This window comes from Monodelphis domestica, chromosome 3 (genome assembly GCF_027887165.1).
Source record: "Monodelphis domestica isolate mMonDom1 chromosome 3, mMonDom1.pri, whole genome shotgun sequence".
NCBI classification, from domain to species: domain Eukaryota; kingdom Metazoa; phylum Chordata; class Mammalia; order Didelphimorphia; family Didelphidae; genus Monodelphis; species Monodelphis domestica.
In genome coordinates this window covers 400,259,160-400,279,187 of record NC_077229.1, presented here as the reverse complement: position 1 = coordinate 400,279,187, position 20,028 = coordinate 400,259,160, and the positions used below count along the sequence as shown (strand labels likewise).

General features: G+C 38.0%; 1 protein-coding gene across 2 annotated transcripts in view; it reads left to right on the top strand.

The window, feature by feature from the left end:
* The window catches only part of AHRR (aryl hydrocarbon receptor repressor), a 284,514-nt gene that overhangs the window by 205,294 nt on the left and 59,192 nt on the right, over positions 1 to 20,028 (top strand). For both annotated transcript variants that reach the window (XM_056824349.1, XM_056824350.1), the window contains exon 5: positions 19,749 to 19,838. In XM_056824349.1, the coding sequence (XP_056680327.1) occupies positions 19,749 to 19,838 (90 nt within the window). The remainder of the gene's footprint in view (positions 1 to 19,748; positions 19,839 to 20,028) is intronic.

Below are 20,028 nucleotides of genomic sequence, written 5' to 3'. Positions count from 1 at the left end.
TTTAGAAGGTAAAGGAGAAAGGAATCAGCCTAAACTCCAAGGGGGCTCAGCTAAGATGCCTGAACCTGAACTAGCTACTCAGCTTCTCCCAGTATAAGTATCAAGGAAAACTTACCACCAAACCTGACAATAGCTGTCACCACGCCAAGATGTCAGAACGCTTAGCATGCTGCCAGCCAGAGCCACCTCTCTGGGGAAAGAGCCCCGAGAGAGGAAGTGATGCCAAATATATTGACAGTTTTACATCACTTTCCTGCATCTCATTTGTACCAATGGTAGCTTAAGCTTGACTTAGGTCAGGCCAGAGGTCTGCCAGCTGTATCTGATTTGTCAGTTGCTAGCTCATGTCTATCAAAGGCCATCCTCCTAAATACTTAATTCTTACGTATGGGTGTAGACATTCCTGATTTTGTTAGACTAAATAGGGTGGAGTAATTTAAAGTTCACACCATGGAACCAAAAGACAGGAGTTTATGTCCAACCTCTGGGATAGAATGAATGTGTGACCCAGGCAAGTCACTTAACCTCTGAGTGCTCCTGATCCAAACTCTATTAAAACTTGCAGAGAAGATAGCTTGAAATGGGCTCCCAGTTGGCCTTCCTGCTCCAAGTCTCTCCCTTCAACAATCTGTCTTCCACATGACTTTTGAAGTCATTTCCCTCAAGCACAGGTCTAAATGTGTCACACCTTGATTCAAAAACTCCAGGTTTCCCTTTTGCCTTTAGGAGAAAATACAAATTCTCTATTTGACTTTTTTTTTTAAACCCTTACCTTCAGTCTTGGAGTCAATACTGTGTTTTGGCTCCAAGGCAGAAGAGCAGTAAGGGCTAGGAATTGGGGGTCAAGTAACCTGCCCAGGGTCCCAGTGTGTGAGGCCAGATTTGAACTCTCAATCCACTGAGTCACCAAGCAGCCCCCTCTCCATTTGACTTTTCAAGCTCTTCACAACACAAGCTTGGTATATCTTTACTTCCTCATTACACATGATCCCTGTGCTCTAAGACATGGCCAAGCCAGACATCTCCATGTTTTTCACACCCCATTGTTGGTCTTCCATCCCCATGTCTTTGTACTTTACATTCCCAGGATACACTCCTTCCTCACCTCCACATTATAGAATTCCTTACTCCCTTCAAGTCACAGCTCAAAGACCACCTTGTGCCCTCCCTCCCTAACTATCTGGTATTTTTCCTGTATATATGTGTATGTACAACCTACACAGTACATCTATGTAAAGCTTTGCATGTAACTAAATACATATATATGCGCATATATATATATATACATAAGCATACACACGTGTGTATATATACCCATTTATATACATACACACACAAACGTATATGTACACAATGAGATGGTGTAGTAGATTGATGTCTTCTCAGTGGAATATAAGATCCTTTGGAGTAGGGAGAGTTGTCTCATCCCTATTTCCATAAAATTCCTATAGTAGCTACTTGGTAAATGTTTCCTTGAAGGAAGACGGGCTAAGGACTGAGGCTAAGAAAGAGTCACCCATAGAGGCAGAAAGAAAGAAGAGAGAACAGAAAAGGAGAATGAAAAAACAACACAGACGTGTACAACGGGGTAGGGTGAGCATCACGATGGTGGCATGTTGTGGAAGCCATAGAACTGAGGGAACATTCAGATGGAGGGATCGCCCAGATGTCCCAGAGAACTCAAAAAACATAAGAACTGATTTTTTTTTTAAAAAAGGTTTTCACATTTGGAGAGGAAGAGGTTGCTGGTAATTTTGGAGAGCTATTTTAATAGAAGAGAAGAGAAAGAAACCAGATTTCAGGGGTTAAAGACAGATGATTTGGTGACAGAATGGAGGTAGCAAGTAGAAACCACTCATTTGAGAACTTTGGCAGGGGAGCAGGAGAGAGGAAATTGGCAATGGCCAATGAGGGAGGGTGGGTGCCTGAGGTTTACCCTGGGGTCTGTAGTATCTCCGAGTGTTCTCAAAAATCAGGGGCAGTTCAGTTCTGCCCTGGAAGAACTGGTTCAGTTTGTGTTTCTGGCACTTAGTTGTGCTTTGTGTCTGTTTCCAAGTTGGGTTTCTTCAGAAGTCTCTCCTGGGTCCCTGAAGAGTTAGATTCTAATCTACTCATTTTGTCTTTCCAGGCTTCTCTTTGACCTTTCTATGAGGAGATATTCCAAATTTTATTACCTTTTGTTCTTAGAGTTAAAGCTATTGTTCTAAAACTTTTTGATGTGGTTTTTATTCAAGTTTCAAGAGAAAGGAAATTCATTGCTGCACAAGATTGTGCATGAATGCAGAATTACTGTAACTGATTTGCTAGTAAAGAAATATAGTCAACTCCCAATTAGCCACGTAGTTATTTTTTGCACTGTAGATTATTTGCACATTTTGAGCTTCCTTCCCTGCTGTCTCTCCACACACTCTCCCTCCTCCCCTTCTATGCCACCTGACTGGTTGGGGGCCATGACTATACTTCTGTTAGGCAGGAAAACTTGCCTTAGGGATTGAAGTCATGGCCCCATTCCAGCTGGTGAGGAGGCAGCCCGAGGGAGCTCTCATCCATGGAGCCCGACAAGCAATCACTCACTACTGTTAATGTTCTCTTTAGCTCCTTTCACCCAGTTGGCTTCAGGATAGGCACTTATACTCATCCTGCCGCTTGATTGGTCATGGGGATTTTGCTTTCCATCATTAGTGAGGAGGATCTGAAAGTTGCTGCCTGAAAAATACTCGACATTTTTTTTTTCCAACAAATGTTTTAAAAACACTATGTGCAACTTAATGTGCTAGTCTTTGGGGGAGAAACAACGATAAATCAAACTTTGTTCTTTCTCTCAAGGGGTGATTTTAAAAAAGTGTACATAAATAAACATAATACAATGAAATACACTAGATGTTAATAAGAGTACAAAGTTCTCTGCTATCAAATAAAGGTTATCATTTACAATTGGGAGAGGAGCTAGGAAATCACAGAAGACTTCATGGAGTAGATGACACTCATCTAAATCTTAAAGAATGGTAGGTTGCCAACAATCAGAGAGGGACTTTTGGGGTACTTATACATCTATATATAAATATATACATTTACATAGATTTATTTATTATATTTATACATATGTGTGTATAAGCATATAAGAAAGCATAAAGTATATATGTTTATATATAAAGCAGCCTTCTGAGAATAGTATAATATATATAAACATTAACATACAAATATATAACTTATGCTACTATATAATATATAAATATAATGATATAACAAACAATATATATTAAGTTTGCCCTACTATTGGAAATATAAGATTTGGGGTTAATTTAAAAAGATTGGTGCCTATGGAATACTGTCTCAGAGTTTGAGGCCTAGTTTGGAACTTGGAGCCAGATTTCCTGCTGGAATTCTGAGGTACTGAGAAGGGTTGGAGTTTCCACCTGTCAGAGTCTCTGGAAGCTGACCTTGGTTCTGGAGGTTGCTGTTTTGTTGGCTCTCTGAGATTTCCCTTTGAAACTTTGGGAATACCAGATTGGCAGTTTGGAAGAGAGAAAGTGAATTTGGTAGTGACTACAGGAGAAACTAACAGAAAGAAGAAAGAAGACCTTTTTCTTTCTGAGCCTGTAAAGAGAAGATAAGGCTTTTGGGCCTACCTAGGCCGGGAAGTCATCTCTGGCTGACTAGGCCAATGTAAAATTTAAAATTAAATCTCAATATTAAAAATATTCTTAAGAGATTTATTAATGATCATTAAAAATCAAGGAAGACATAAAATAAAGATCACCTGTCTTACCACCACCACCAAGCTCAGGACAGGAAGTAAAGAGGCGGGACCCTTCACTTCCTTGCCTAATATTCCCTGTCTATAGAAAGTATGTAATGACAGGAAGTCAGTGGGCTCCTGGGTAATGTAGTTCTTTTCTTTTAAGGTAACAGATTTTGAAATTATACACTAAAACATGACTAGGCTGGTATTGGCGACTTGGGGACAGTACTTTAAGAAATATATGTTTATAAGCATATTAGAAATAGGTTTATATAGATAGAAATTTGGGGTTAGAGATAAGGAGATAGAGCAGGACTGGGAATTTTCAGACTGACTGGTCTTTGTGAGAAGCCTTGAGTTGGGGTGGTTCAAGTTAGTTATTCCCTTAGTATTAAGAAATTTATCCTAAATCTTTTACCTTTCCTTTAAGCCTTTTCAAACCTATTGAATAGAAGGTTTTCTTTCCTAAATTTGTCTCCAAGTCATTTACTCTGTGTAGGTCAAAAGCAGTTACCTTGAGCATAAGCTGGCCCCTACCAACAAACAACAAGCAGAATCAAAATACTGTTTCCAAAAATATACATAACACTACTTACAACTTTTTATACAAAATCATGAAGTTTAGCTTCCAACGAAAGCAATTACAGATTGATTCTCTGATCATTTATTTATATGAGCAAGAACAAGAGCATACCTTTTCTGCTCCAAGCCTCAATAATTTCATGATGTGATTTCAATCTGTTGATTTTTGAAGGTATAGCTGAGTTGTGTTAGGAAGGAAGATGGGACCATTCAGTTCAACATTTATCAAGTTTGTTGAATTGACAGTGAGGAAGTACAGCCCAGTGAAAAGTCTCATTTAAGATTTCTAAAGTCCCTTCCTAGCAACTCTAACATTCCTATTTCCCTCCTCCCCCCTCCACTCTCACAAACAAAGCAGTTGTGTTGGATACCAGTCTTTTAGGCAATCTGGACTTGAATTATGGCCCTGCGGTGGCCTCCCCAAAAGAGCCAGAGTTCCCTTCCTATTGGGGATATTTTCCAATTAAGAATTCTACAGTTTTCATTTAATTTCCTCAAAGTCAGGATAGACGGGAAAAGTTGTTAAACAACATATGCTCATTGTGAAAGTGTCCAGCCTCACTTTAAACTTTCCCTGTTTATGGTATAAAATAAAGACTCTTCATTGGGTTTTTAAAAAATGTGTTCAATACCAGTTTTTCAGGCAATCTGGACTCGAATTATGGTCCTGAGGCTTCTCTCCTTTCAGAGGTAGGTAGAAAGTTCTGGGATCATCCTCTGCCCAATTTGAAGAGGACTGCAGTAAAGTAGACAATACCAAAATAAGGTAGATTGCTTTATCTTTACTGCTGCCTAGTCAACAAGTTATCAGGAACAACCAGAACTCAAGAGGAGTAGTGAGAATTAGAGTAAATAAAATGAGGGAGTCTATGAGATGTTAAATTATGATCTGAAATATTTTAAAACTGAATTCTAAAGCATAAGGCTACCCATCCATGTTTTTGGAGCAGATATCAGTTGATAAGGAGAAAAATAAATATAAGATCTTCCTCTTAGATTTTAAAAATTGTCTTCCTAAATACAAGATATTGGAAGCGTGGCTAGATGGCAGATTGTCTGAAAAAGATAAACTAGGATCAGGTATCCCCAGAATAGCTGAAGTAATTATAGATTCTATTAGGAAAGGAGAAATTTGCTGTTCTTTGCCTAAATTAAGCCACATAAGAAGTCTTGTTTTTAGGTCTAGGTATCAAGATTAGGTCTTGGAAAACATCAAGAGAAGTTCAATCAGGTTTATAAACCCTGTTATCATGATATAGTAAAAAGAAAAACTCATTAAAAGAACTGGGTATAGGAGCTTGGAAGAGAGAAGTTTTAGGGGAGACAGGATAATTGTCTTCAAGTGTTTGAAGAGCTGTCTCATGGAATGGGGATTAGGCTTGTTCTTGTTGACTTTGGAGGTTGAAACTAGGAACAATGGGTGAAAGTTAGGATAATTGTAAGGGGAAAATGGCTTAACCTTTCAGGAGATTGTGGTTTCTCCCTCCTTGAGGGTTCCCCAGGGGATACTGGACAACCACACACCCAATATTATAAAGCAGAGGTTCTTGTTCTTGAATATTTTGGATTAGAAGGCCTCTGAGCTTTCCAACTTTAGAATCTATTATTTTTTAATTGTGTCACTATTAAAAATGTGAAGATTTGAGGACAGCTGGGTGGCTCAGTGGATTGAGAGCCAGGCCTAGAGATGAGAGGTCCTAGGTTCAAATTTGATCTCAGACACTTCCTAGCTGTGTGACGCTGGGCAAGTCACTTGACCCCAACTGTCTATCCCTTACCACTCTTCTGCCTTGGAACCAATACATAGTATTCATTCCAAGACAGAAGGTAAGGGTTTTAATTTTTTAAAATGTGAAAATTCAGGATAGGAAATGTTATGGAATTGCTGATCCTTTCATGCCTGGTAGGTATTTTTTCCCTCTTTATCCACCAAGAACATTTATTTATCTTTCATAACTGTGCACCAAGTAGTGATAATATTTATCTTGGGAGTATGGATTATGGATTATAAATCAAGGGATGGAGAGAGCCTCCTCCTGTTCAGTTCCCTTGTTTTATAAATGAAGAAACCAAGACCCACAGAGTAGCAGAGGTAGGATTTGAACTCATATCTCCTGACTTCACTCTATCATACAAGGTTTGTTTTCTGAGAGTAGGTTCTCTCAGGCAAGAATACTCTTAGAGGTCTTAAGCTAGGACATTTTCAACATTTCTCATGTTTAATTATTTAACTTAATTATAATAAATATATAAATTATATTTTATATATAGAATTATAATATGTCATAGACAATAATATATAATTATTATAAATAAATTTAATTAACTTCATTAAATCATATTTATCCTTATTTCATATTAAAAAGTTGGTTTCTTACAGGACATTTTGCTCATTAACCAATTCAAATGCCATGAATACATTTTCGAAATAGTAGTCATTTATATAGAGAAAATGGAACCCTTTAGAGAAGTGATTGAATTTAACAGTATTTACATAATCTTTCTTAAACACTACAGTCCTGCATCTCCACTGCTGGTTTGGATACACTATCTCTAGCTCAAACTTATTATATCTAAAGTAGAACTTACTTTCTTCCCTTCTAAACTCGCCCCTCTCCCAGACTTGCTTACCACTTCCCTTTGGACCAAGTTTTTTAACTTCATAGTCATCAAATGAGATAATGTACATAATGTACTTAACAAACATTAAAGTGACACATAGCTGTAGCTAGATGTGAATTCAAAGCTGGCTTCAGATACTAGTTCTTCAACTCTGAGAAAATCACATCATCTCAGTCTAGCTCAGCTTTCCCAGCTGTGAAATGTGAAATAATAATAGCCTCATTCTCCCAAAGTTATTGTGAGGATCAAATGAGATAATATTTGTAAAGCTCTTAAGCACAGTGCCTGGATTAATACATGCTATTGCATTCCATTCTAATTCATTCTAAATGCAAGCTATTATCATTAACTCCACCCTCTCCCTCACCCCACCTACCTATCAATTAGTTGCCCAGTATCTTGTTGACTGCATCCATAACACATCTCTCATCCCTGTCTTTCTTTCCACTTCACTTTTTGGGTCTGACTGTGTTGTTCTCTTCCTTAAAAACAAACAAACAAACAAACAAAAAAAAAACCCCACCCCAAAACAAACAAAAAACCCTTCAGTTGCCTCTAGGAGAAAATACAACACTTCCAGTTGAGCATTTAGGGTCCTCTACACTCTGTTTCCAAACTATCTTTCTGGGCTCATTTCATATAAATCTGATCTTCTAGCCAAACGGGACTACTAGCTATTCCTTAAGCATTTCATCCAATTTGTTCAGTAGGTTTTCAGTCATATCTGACTCTTCATGACCCCATTTGGGTTTTCATGCTGTAAATATTGGAGTAGTTTGCCATTTCCTTCTCCAGCTCATTTTACAGATGAGGAAACTGGAGTAAACAAGGTGAAATGGTCTGTCCAAGGTCATATAGCTAGGAAGTGTCAGAGGCCACATTTGAACTGAAGAAGATGAGTCTTCCTGACTCCTTGCCTGGTACCCCATGCACTGTGGTGCCACCTACCTGCCTTTTTTCATTCACTACTTGCTTGCTTTGGGGTATATTTGCATAAACTAACCACCCTTTCCTGAAATTCATGTCTTCTTCATCTCAACCTCTTGGAATTTTCACCTACTTTGGAGACGCTAGTTTAAATGCTGCCTCCCTTGTGACATCTTCTTTGATCCTCTAGGACACCTAATGCTCTCCTTCTTCAAGTCACCTTATGTTTGCTTTTCTGTGTATCTATTGTCCTATCCCCTCTAGCAGAACTCTTTGAGAGTATATCCAGTTTGGGTTTTGTCTTTTTATCCTTTGTATCCATTACAGAGTGCCTACCCCTTAGCAGGTGCTAAATGAATATTTAATCGAATGACACAGTAGCCAGGTGTCCTTGTTCTTCTCCTGAAGATAGGACAAAATAAACTAGATTTAAATTGTAGCAAAAAAGGGTTATTCATTTTTTAAACCCTTCCATTGTCTTTGAATTGATACTAAGTATTGGTTCTAAGGCAGAAGGTTAGCCAATTGGGCTTATGTCACTTGCCCAGGGCCAAACAGCAAGAAGGTATCTGAGGCCAGAAGAGGTTAGTTATTAAGAAGTGACCATTAGAGTTTGGAACAGTTTGCTGAAAAAAGACTTGGGATCATTTTCTCTAATAGTGCTTCCCAAACCCGAGTTTATTCTCACCTTTCTCAGATGACTTTGCTGCATGCAGCCTAGAGGTAGATGTAAAAGTTATAAGCTTCTAACCTTTCTTTCATGTCTTTGATCCTGTGACAAATTGCCAACAAAATGACTCAGTAATCCTTTTTAAGTAGATGGTCTCATGGAAGAAACTCAAGGATAAGTTTACTAGAATACATATACTACATCCTGTTTGCAACTTTCTCTCTATCTCTCTCTGTCTCTCTCTGTCTCTCTGTATCTCTCTCTGTATCTCTGTGTCTCTGTATCTCTCTCTGTATCTCTGTCTCTCTCTGTTTCTGCCTCTGTCTCTCTGTCTCTCTGACTCTCTCTGTCTCTCTGTCTCTGTCTCTCTGTCTCTGTCTCACTGTCTCTCTCTCTGTCTCTCTGTCTCTGTCTCTGTCTCTCTCTCTCCCTCTTTCTCTCCCCCCTCTCCCTCCCCTCTTAAGTGAAGTAGTTCCAGATAATATGAAATCCAACTGACCCTGGAAAATTAGTGCCCAGCTTGCGTGACTGAAAAAGCTGTTCACAGCAAGGCATGGCTACAGGCCTTGGCTGTTGTATTTTGGTAACCATGGCAATGAGTTCTCACGGGACCAAAATGTGAGTGAATTTTCCTTTATTTCAAGGAAGAGCCATAAGAGAGGTTGTTTAGAATTGTTCCTTTTTTTCCTCCTTTTTTTCCTATGCCATGACCTTGACAAAAATATCTTTGAAGTACTTACTGGCTAATTTTCTGCCATGGGACTAGAAAAAAAAGTCAGGATATTTAAAGACTTTTGCCTTTATCTTTAAATGCTCTTGCCAAAGGAAGTCCCATCTTCCTCAAAATATTTGCCTTTAGTCGCTCCAGAGAACCCACTTATCAGTTATAAGTGCCTAGGAAAAGGCAAAGCTGATAATTCTTATCTCAGAGCCAAGGTGGGCACCAGGGCAATGCTGTGCTTGCTTTGAACTGACAACAGGATTGTACTGGTTTAAATGGCAGGTGCAACTTGTCGTGACATTCTGTAATTGAATATAGATGGGTTTAAAAAAATAAACATTCAGTTCTAAGCTTGAGGCCAAACTTTTTTTCCACAACTTGGAAAAGTTATTTCATTTTCCATGTACAATGTAAGAAAATCATGTAGGATTTTTTTTTAAAAAAGGAAAGAAAACAAATGTTCATGATGCATATTTAAAGGATGGTCCCACATGTTTCAAAGCATTTGCTGAGATTATTCTGGATCAGCAACTCTATCTGTCATTGAATCCATATGACTTGCCAAATGGCATTTTACAGCCTTTTTTTCCCCTTCATTTCAGCCTTATGAGTTAAAATTAAGGTTGTTTTTAGTTGTGACTAATCTCATAAAATCTTTTTAAAGCAGAGGCTTTATATACTCGAAAATTTCTTCAGTCTTTGAACTATTGTTAGTAGAATGTCATTAGAATGCAGTAAGCCCATTCAATTGGGAAAGCCTGCAGCCACAAAGCAAGAGAATCCAATGCCAAAGGAGCTACAAACACCCTCCATCTATCACCAGGAGCTGGGGAGAGGGTTCATTTGGGGATAGCTATCGTGGTCATTGACAGTGTCACATCTACTGAACAAATCATTAGAATGGGTGCACTAAAGTGATTAAGGAATGTTCACAGGGGGCCACCGACCCACATTGTCATTTTCTTCCTTACACTTCTAGAGATCTTCATATAGGATCACAGATTGAGAATTAAGGTGGCTTAAAGTTTATCCAGCCAAAGCAGTCTGGTTCATTTTACAGATGAGGATAATTGAGGGCTAGACAGGTTCAACAAATTGACTCTGGTGACAGGAGTAGTAAATGAACTCAGGTCCTGAGTTCTAGCTTAAAAAAAATTCTAGCATTTTTTCCACTGTACCACAAATCGCCTTCTTTCACCCCCACTGAGGCACAGGTGGCAGCTCCAGGAGTTCTCTGTCAGATGGAAGGTAGGGTAAAGATACAGTTTATTTCCCTTTATCCCCGTATCCATAGTTGACCTTTCCCACTTCTTCACTGACATTACAGAAATAGGACCCGCATGAAGTATAAAGATTTCTACAAAAGTTGGAACATCTTCAGAGGATGAAACCTTTGCTGGTATTCTAAGGAATGATAAATTGATATTTAGATTGAAAAAAAAAAACAAACAAAAAACTCCCTCTATTTTCATTTTTTTAAATTGCTTTTCTCAGTCAAACATATGTTTGGAATTTAGTGTATACAAATTAGTCATGAATGAATTCTTCCCTTTTCAACTGTTTATTCTGACATTGTACAGAAACAGCCAGATTTAGTTCCCTTGTTCTCTAAAACTCTTGTCAGGTCCTCGCCGGGCATTATAATGTCCTCTTATCCTTGGTTACAGGTGGGAAATTGTTAGCTCACCTGTAATAATGCAGGCTGTGACGAAACCAAAAAGTACTTCTGTTCGAATTACAGTAGAAGATCACATTTGTAGTTCTTTCTCATTAAATAAGTTGACTTTCTTTTCACCTGATGTCTCTAGTAACTCCCAGTTCCATCAACTCCAACTCTTCTCAGCCCTCTCTTGTTGAGCTGCAAAATCCTCTTCAACACAGCTGTCCTAGGCTCAGAATCCTTAGGGCTAAAAATGGACAAGATTTCATATTGTGGTACCACTTGAGGGGTGCATCTATAGAAAATAAGGGAAGTGATTTCACTGAACCTGCAACTTCATTGGCAGAAGGAACGCTCACGTGAGTGAACTTCTCCAACCAACACAGATTGTCACTTGTAGTCTTAGAGTTGCCTCTGTTACTGAGAATTAAGTGATTTACCTAGAGTCACAGGCTAATGTGCATTTGAATCCAAGTGGTTCTGGTTCTGAGCCAGTTCTGTATTCACTACATCACATTGTAACATGGAGAATAGGCTATTAAATCCAAATAAGGAGTGTGGGACTTTTCTTGTGAGGTTACTTTATTCTACAGTTTTTCACATCCTTCTCAGTTTTGAGTCTCTTCTCTCCTTTTTTTAAACCCCGGGGAAAGAAGTAATATGGACTATAGAGAATTTGGAAAAGAGGTGTTTTCAATACCTCTACGTATATCTTGCTGATGCAAATTGTTTACTAGGCCACCAATAGGGACCTTTAAATTTCTGTCCTTCATAGGTCTTGGGGTCTGATCGTCCAAACAATCATGGAACAATAATTCTAGAAATTAAAGATATGCCTCATTTTTTTCAAATTAGTGAGGGAAATCTTTATTTTTAAAATAAATGCTCTAATAATATAATTTAATGTAACATGTATAGATATATACCAAATTATTTGTCTCTAAATAGATATATACCAACTTATTTATCTCTGAGCTACAGTAAGAGGGTATCTAGGTGGCACAGTGAATAAAATACCTTGCCTGAAGTTAGGAAGACTCAACTTCCTGAGTTCAAATCTGTGCTCAGACACTTACTAATTGTGTAACCATGGGCAAGTCACTTATCCCAGCTTGCCTCAGTTTCCTCATCTCTAAAATGAACTAATAAAGGAAATGGCAAACCATTTCAATAAATTTCTCAGAAAACCCCAAATAGGGTCATAAAGAGTTGGACATGACCAAAATGATTAAACAGCAACAAAAAGCAATAGTAAAGTGTCTTCCCATTTTATTAGTTGTATTATCTGGTTCTTTTTAGAAAGATTTGAAAGATGGAGGGAGGAGGTTATCTCTCTTCTTTTGGAGCTGTTTTACAAATAATGATATTCCCAAAGTTGTTCCAAATACTAGGTTAGATTTTCCATTTTTGTTGACTATCTTTTGAACTATAATAACATAGAAATTTGGGCTTTTGTTAAATGATAAAAACAAATAAACAAATCCCAAATGTTTCATAGAATTTTTTCCAAGAAACATTATACCTCTGAGAATAAAGCCTCTTGGGGAAGATTCAAGCATATTTACAAACTCTTCAACAGCCCCACTTGGAAGAAACCCAGGCAAGCACACTGGATTTTCCAGTTACTACTCATAAAAAAATTTAACGCAGTGGGACCAGATGGAATTTTCCCTGAACTGTATAAGAATTTATATTTACTAATAGCTGCAGTTCATGTTAGTATTTCAAGATACTCTAATGAGTGGATATTTTATGTGGGTTCAAATTCACATTTGTTCTCAGTCAGACTGGTAAAGTAAAAAAAAAAACAAAAACAACTGGTAGAACAAAATTATGTGTATCAGTAAGAGGAGAAGGAAAACTGATATGCCTGTCAGGTTATTTTGAGGAAGAAAAGGAAATTCTGTGTGGCTGGAAAAATGTTGAGGTAATAAAATGTTTATAAAGGTTCTAAAAAGCATTTAGGGAATGAGTGGTAAACACTCACAAGCAGTTTGAAAGGCAAGGGTGAGAATTTCAATCAGTAGGAATAGCAGGAAAGAGTTTTATGACTGTTATCTGTGTCCAAAGTGAAGCTTGGCCCCTCTCCTAGAAGAGAAGGTTAAAGGGCTTGGGGAAGACTTTTTCACATCTCAGTTGATCAGAGATAAGGAAGGGTTCCTAAAACAATATCAATAAGAAGTGGAATCACAATTTTGTTTTCTAAACTCTTGCCATCCATCTTAGAATTGATACTAAGTTTTGGTTTCAAGACAGAAGAGAGGCAAGGGCTTGGCAATGGAGGTTAAGACTAGCCCAGAGTCACACTTGGGAAGTGTCTGAGGCTACATTTGAACCCAGGACCTCCTATCTCCAGGCCTAGCTCTCTGTCTTACCTAGCTTCCCCCAGAATCACAGTTTTATTTAAAAAACCCTTACCTTCTGTATTACAGTTAATACTCTGTTTTGGTTCCAAGGCAAAAAAGCAATAAGGGCTAGGCAATGGGCATTAAGTGACTTGCTTAGAGTCACACAACTCAGAAGTATCTAAGACCATATTTGAACCCAGTATCTCCTGTCTCTAGGCCTGGCTCTCAATCAACTGAACCACCTAGTTGCCCCCAGGAATCCGTTTTAATGGGAAGGAGAGTGGGTCTGAAATAGTAGAGAAAATCCTGCACCAGCACATTAGAGAGTGAAAGAATAGGACACAGAAAAAAGAGAAGAACCACGAATCTGCAGCTAAAGACAAGTTTAAGGTGCTTCCTTAAGAGGAAGGAGCTGCATGTTTGGAGGATGAAGCTTCTCTTGGTATTATAAGGAATGATAACGCAGACTCATTGGTGCCATAAGGGAAGAGATGATCCAGTAATTGTCAGAGGAGTGGTGGTTGGTTACTCCCTACTAAGGCATCTGTTGATCAACCCAATAGTAGTAGAAAGCTAACGTCCCTACTAAGCCTGTCAAAACATATGACTACTATTAACTTCTGGTGATTCATACTGCTAGTAGAAATCAAGAAAGTACTGTCAAAAAGGATGGTATTGTGGTTGAGAGACTGAAGATCACAGGGGCACACTGCTATTTTCAACACTGATTCTTTTTGAAAGAAAAGAATATAGAAAGGAACAGATAGTTTAGGAAGAAGTTGCCTGAGAAATCAGATTTGGATTTCTTCATGTAAGTTTAAAATATTAGAATTATAGGCTCCTGGCCAGCAAGTATTCTTAAATACTTAAGAAAGGCTGGCAAAACTATATTTGTCTGTTGCTTTACAAATCTAACCAAAAGAACTTTTGATTGAAAAGGATGGGGAAGGGGAAAACTGCCTGTGTATATCTGTCTTTTTAGGTATCACTAAACTGCAACGTAGGAATAAGAATAGTTTAGATTACCTAGAAGTTCACAGGAATTAGAGTTTTTTAAAGGAGCTAATGGTGAAATCAGTGGTACCAATTATCTCTATTTAAATGTTCAAACTGAGGCAATAAATAACATGAACTAGAGGTCATAATTCAAGGAGGCATATTTAACCTTATGAGTATCACTGAGACTTGGTATGATGAACTCCATTACTAGAATATCATTTTGGATGGGTATACCTAATTCAAAAGAAACAGTAAGTTAAAAGGGGAAAGTGAAAGAAATATTAGAAAAAGGCAATATTCATGTGAGGAAATCTAGGAGCAAGAGGGAACATGATGGGGAGGGTATTTGAGTGAACATCAGTGGAGAGATAAACAAATGATTTGGCCTTTGTAATATACTGCAGTTCTCCTGGACAAAAAGAGGAAATTGATGAAGAGTTCTAGAAATCAAATAGATCAAAGACCTAGCCCAGAGACATGGCCTGGAATTTTGATGGAGGATTCAATTATCCAGACATCTATTGGAATTCTCACTCTACTAGAAGCAGGACAGTTTGTATAAATGATCATTTCATCACTCAAAAGTTGGAGGAACTAATAGTGGGAATTTCTATTCTGGATCTGATTCCAGCAGAGAAAAATTCATTAGTTTAGAGAAAGATATGAGAACCTTGTGTGAAAGTAGCTGTTCTTTAATGGAAATTTGTAATAAAGGAGATAAAAACTGGGCATAGTATGACATTCACACTAGATTTTGTTAGATTATACTCGAAAAAGATTTTCAGGAGAGGTATGGGCGGAATCACATATATATATATAGCCATGGCTAGAAGAGTGTGATGGGTGGTACCTGTGGTAGAGATATGAGGCAGAGAAGTTTTTACAGGACCTGTGGACCAAGATGCATCTAGCTCGAAAAAGCAAAACCCAGGATTCCATCGGAATGTCCCCAGGTTGGTGGCAGTTGGAGCTGAGTTGGGGATTTGCTAGTCTCAACAAGTAATAAGTTTACACTCAGTTTATTCTTTATTACATACCCTGTTGTGGCTAGTACTTCTCCAGAATGAAAGAGGAGAAAGGAGAGAATCAAAATTAATTCGTGCAACAAGCTGGCACACCCTTTAGGCACACCTATAATCTTATGGACACAAAAAATGAAAAACTCTCAAGGATAAAGTTCTGAAGAAACAAAAGGAAGCAATCCCAATGGGAAGGAGAAAAGTGGAGTTTAGACGAAGAACATACTAACCAACTTTGACTTTTAAAAGCCATGTAGGTGTAGATGTGCATAGAGGGTGTGCCATCATACTCAGTACTGTATATGACCAATGGTCTTCCTCTTCCATTTATTTTTTTTAAAACCCTTACATTCCATCTGTTTATTGGCTCCAAGGCAGAAGAGTGGTAAGGCTGTGCAATGGGGGTCAAGTGACTTGTCCAGGGTCACACAACTAGGAAGTGTCTGAGGCCACATTTGAACCCAGAACCTCCCATCACTAGGTCTGACTCCCAACCCACTGAGCCACCCAGCTGCCCCCTTCTGCTTCCATTTAGTTGAAAAAAATAACACCAACAGTAAGAGTTCTCCAGTATGTCCTATCATACTTGACACACCCTCTAAACACACCAGGTAACAAAAGTTGAATTTAAATTATACCCGAAGAATAATGATAAGAGAACTGAGGCTCAAGATGAGTTGATATTAGTGAAGAAAATTAAAAACAACAAAGGAGAGAGTTTCTTTGTTTTGTTTATTTGTTTAAGCTATCTTTACTGGGGAAAAGAGGTGAATCCAAGAAGAATCCAAGAAGAAATCCTTGCCACCAGTGGTAGAATGATGACAACTTTTTTAAACATAGGAATCCAGTTTATTTCTGCAAAAGTGGTGCCTTATTGTCTGTATGTGGAGGGGGGATGTGGGGGAAACAGAGACAACAGAGAGAAGAAGGCAGTAGAGCTGCCCCATTATTATTTGGCTTCTCTTTTCCTTTGCTGAAGAGAATGAATGACCTGTGGACTGGAAAGGTCTGAACCACAGTGAAAGGCTAATAGAGTTGATAATCAATATAAATAAGGAAATAGTTAGATACATTAAGGATACCTACTTGCACATGATGAAATCAAGTCATTCAGACCAGATCAATTATGTCCTCAGGTACTCAAAGAACTGACACATGTCATTGCAGAGCCAAAAGACAATTCACAGAAATATCAAAAGTTAATGTAGTAAAATTATAAAGATCAAATATGACTTAACTGATAGAATATTAGAGGCACTTCCCCCTCCCCTATGAACCCCTTCCTGGAGGCAGGAGGCTCATTCAATTCCTCCTAGATCCTGACACCACAGCTATGCAAGCAAAAGGCAAATAATAAGCTGGAAATCTAGGAATACTGTCATACAAGAATTCTTAAAGGAATGGATGGACCCTTCCATCCTTCTGTAAGGAAACCTGCCAAGGAAAAAGAAACCCTAGGTAGACAGGTTTGGGGTGAAAATGGATTCTTGGAAGAGGTATTCGAAGAGTAAGGCATGATGGATAACATGCATTTACTTATTTGTTTGTTAAATTTCAATAGTTGACTCATCAGTGTCCTTGCAAACTAGATAAAAGAGTTCTGAAAGCCCCAAGAGGTGAGCAAACTCCAAGATCAGAAATGGATACAAATAAGCCTCGTCTGGAAAAGAACACAACAGTCCTTATTTTAATGCTTTTTTCTCTTGAGGATTCTTTAGAGAAAACAACAAATGTTCCTCTTAAAATCAGACAATGACATTGGCACCAAATGTTGCGCAATAGGTAGTTTGTGCAAGAAAAATGTGAAATTTTCCTTTTAAAATATTTGATAGGATGTTTCTAAAGTGCCTTACATTTTCAAAGTACTTTTATATGCTAGAACCAAATAATACAGCTAGACCGTGCAGTGGATAGAATCCCCAGGTCCTGGAGTCAAAAAGACCCGAGTTTAACTGTGACCTTAGACACTAGCTGTGTGACCCATGGCAAGTCACTGAATCTCTGTTGGCTTTGTTGTCCTCATATGTAAAAATGGGAATAATAATAGTACCTACCTCCCAGGATTATTGTGAGGATCAAATGAGGTTATAATTATTAGGCACTTAGCATCATGAGTACTATGTAAATGTTCACTATTATTATTATTATTAGTTTCTAGGTATTCTTAAAATGAATAATCTTGGAGAAGGCAAAATCAGACACTATGTTGAATAGAAGAAGCCCACTTCATAGTTTCTTCAGAGAAAACTTTGTAGGTACAATATAGTCATTTATGGGGGAAGGCTACAAGAAAGGGCAGGTATGGAGAAACTGGACATCGGTGTGGGCTAAAAGAGCAGTACCCAGGTTTCCAAAGTAGCGTCTATTTCTTCATCTTTTGCTTTTATTGATCTTATTGATTATTTGCCCTCCCTGCCATCAAACTCTCCTTGAAACAAAGGAAAGCAATGAAACAAAGCCCACTAATGTAGGAACCTCATCTGACAGACTCTTAAAACCAGACAATGATGTTGTTACTGAGCCATGGGAGGAATTTTTCATCATCTCTTGGACCCAGCATTAATTTACTGAACCCATTGTTGACTTTCCCAAGGCATGAAGTGTATTTGCACCTTCGGTTACCCAGAAATAAAATAGAGACAATAGTACTTATTTTCTCTTAGGATTTATTTTTATTTTTAATTTTAAGTTTCATATTCTCTCTCTCCTTCCACCGCATCTCCCATCTATTGAGAAGGCAAGAAATAGAAAACTCTTTTATACATATGAAGTCATGCAAAACATATTTCCCTATTAAACATGTTGTTTTGTCCTAGAATTGATGGAGATATTCTGCATAGTATTGTTTGAAATGATTAGCAGCAGAGTTCCTTAGAAGAAAAGCACTATGACAAGAGAAGGTCTATTTACTGATATGACAAAATACTGTATCTGGATCCCAGAAACAGTGAAATAAACATAGGCCATAAAATGCTCATTGATCTTCCTTCCGGTTATGTTTTACCATTAGTTATAGTTATTGAAGTATAATAGAGGGAAGTGTGGTTCCAGTAGACGTTGTTTACTTACATACATATTTCAGTCTAACAATGCCACTAACACAAGCACCACCACCCCAACTCCCTAGAGCAGAAAGTGTATAAAAAGGAAAAATCAACCAAGAGGAAAGTGAGAATTTAATTTTACTTCATTGTCTCTTGTCTTTTATAATTTTTATGCACTAGCAAAAACACACATGGCTTTAGCCAAGTGGAGCTCCACCCCAATTCCCATGCCACCTATTAATGGGTGAGGGTTGAAATGTGGTTTTGTAAGTGGTGCTAATAACAAAGAAATGATTGAAAACTTTCTCTTTATAAAGGCAAATGGATGCCATTTTATATTCTGCAGGATGCCAGTTAGTCAACAGGATGTTTTAAGTGTTTACAGAGTGCCAGGCATTGTGCTAAGTGCTGGGGATTAAAACAAAGGCAGAAGTGTGGTCCCTGACTTAAAGGAGTTCCTACTCTAATAGGGGAAGTGACAGCAAAATAACTAGGTACAGGGGCAGCCCAGTGCTTCAGTGAATAGAGTGCCAGGTGTGGAGTTGGATGGAGGTTCTGGGTTCCAATTTGGCTTCAGATACAAATTCTGTGATCCTGGGCAAGTCACTTAAACCCAGTGGCCTGTTACTGCTCTTTTGCCTTGGGACAGATAATTAATATCAATTCTACAATGGAAGTTAAACAGAATCGATGGAAGGTAATCTCAGAGAAGAAGGCCTCCTTCATATTATAATCTGGTTAGTGTTGAAAGAAGCAAGAGAAACTAAGAGAAAGAAGTGAAAAGGGGAATATATTTCAGTCATGGGAGATAACGAAGACAAAGGCACTGATATGATAGATGGAGGTGACACATTTAAGAAGATTAAATAAGCCCCAAATAGCTGAGTCATAGAATGTAGTGAGTGGAGAAAAGAGTAGAAGGACTAGAAACAGAAAACAAACAAAAAACAGAAACCAAGGAAACATTTAAATATGAATAACCAACTGGTATAAAGGAGAAGGCAGGGAAGAAAGGGATTAGTTGATGAAAAGCCTTAAATACCAAAGAGAAGATTTTCTGTTTGATACAGGAGGTAATAGGGAGCCATTGGAGTTTGTTGAGTGAATTCAACCTCTCCCCTCTATTTTAGGAAAGTTGTTGGCAACTGAATGAAAGATGGATTGAAGTGGGAAGGGGAGATTTGAGGCAGGTGATCAGTTGGAAAGTTCTTCCTTTAGTCCAAGTGAGAAGTTATTAGGGCTTGAAGAAAGGAGGTGGCTGCATGAATAAAAAGAACCAGATACATTTAAGAAAAAGTTGTTGTGAAGGTAGAAATCTCAAGATTTGGAATAGGATATGTGACATGCATAAGAATGATTTTTAGTAGCATTTTCTGATGTTTAAAATAATTTCAGATTTATTATTCTTTTCTAGTCTCTTAATGGATTTGCTCTGGTGGTGAGTGCAGAAGGAATGATATTTTATGCATCATCAACAATCGTGGACTACTTGGGCTTTCATCAGGTAAAGGAAGAAACTTTTTAAAAACTCTCCCCATTTTTTTATTAATGATGGAATCAACTTTGTGAATGTTGATTAGTTTTAAGCTTTTTTTTTTTTTTAAGATTCTCCCTACTTCCCCACAATGTTTTCTGTATTTGCCTTTCCTCATTGTGAATTTCTTTGGAACCAAAATACTTTGTTCTATCGCTAA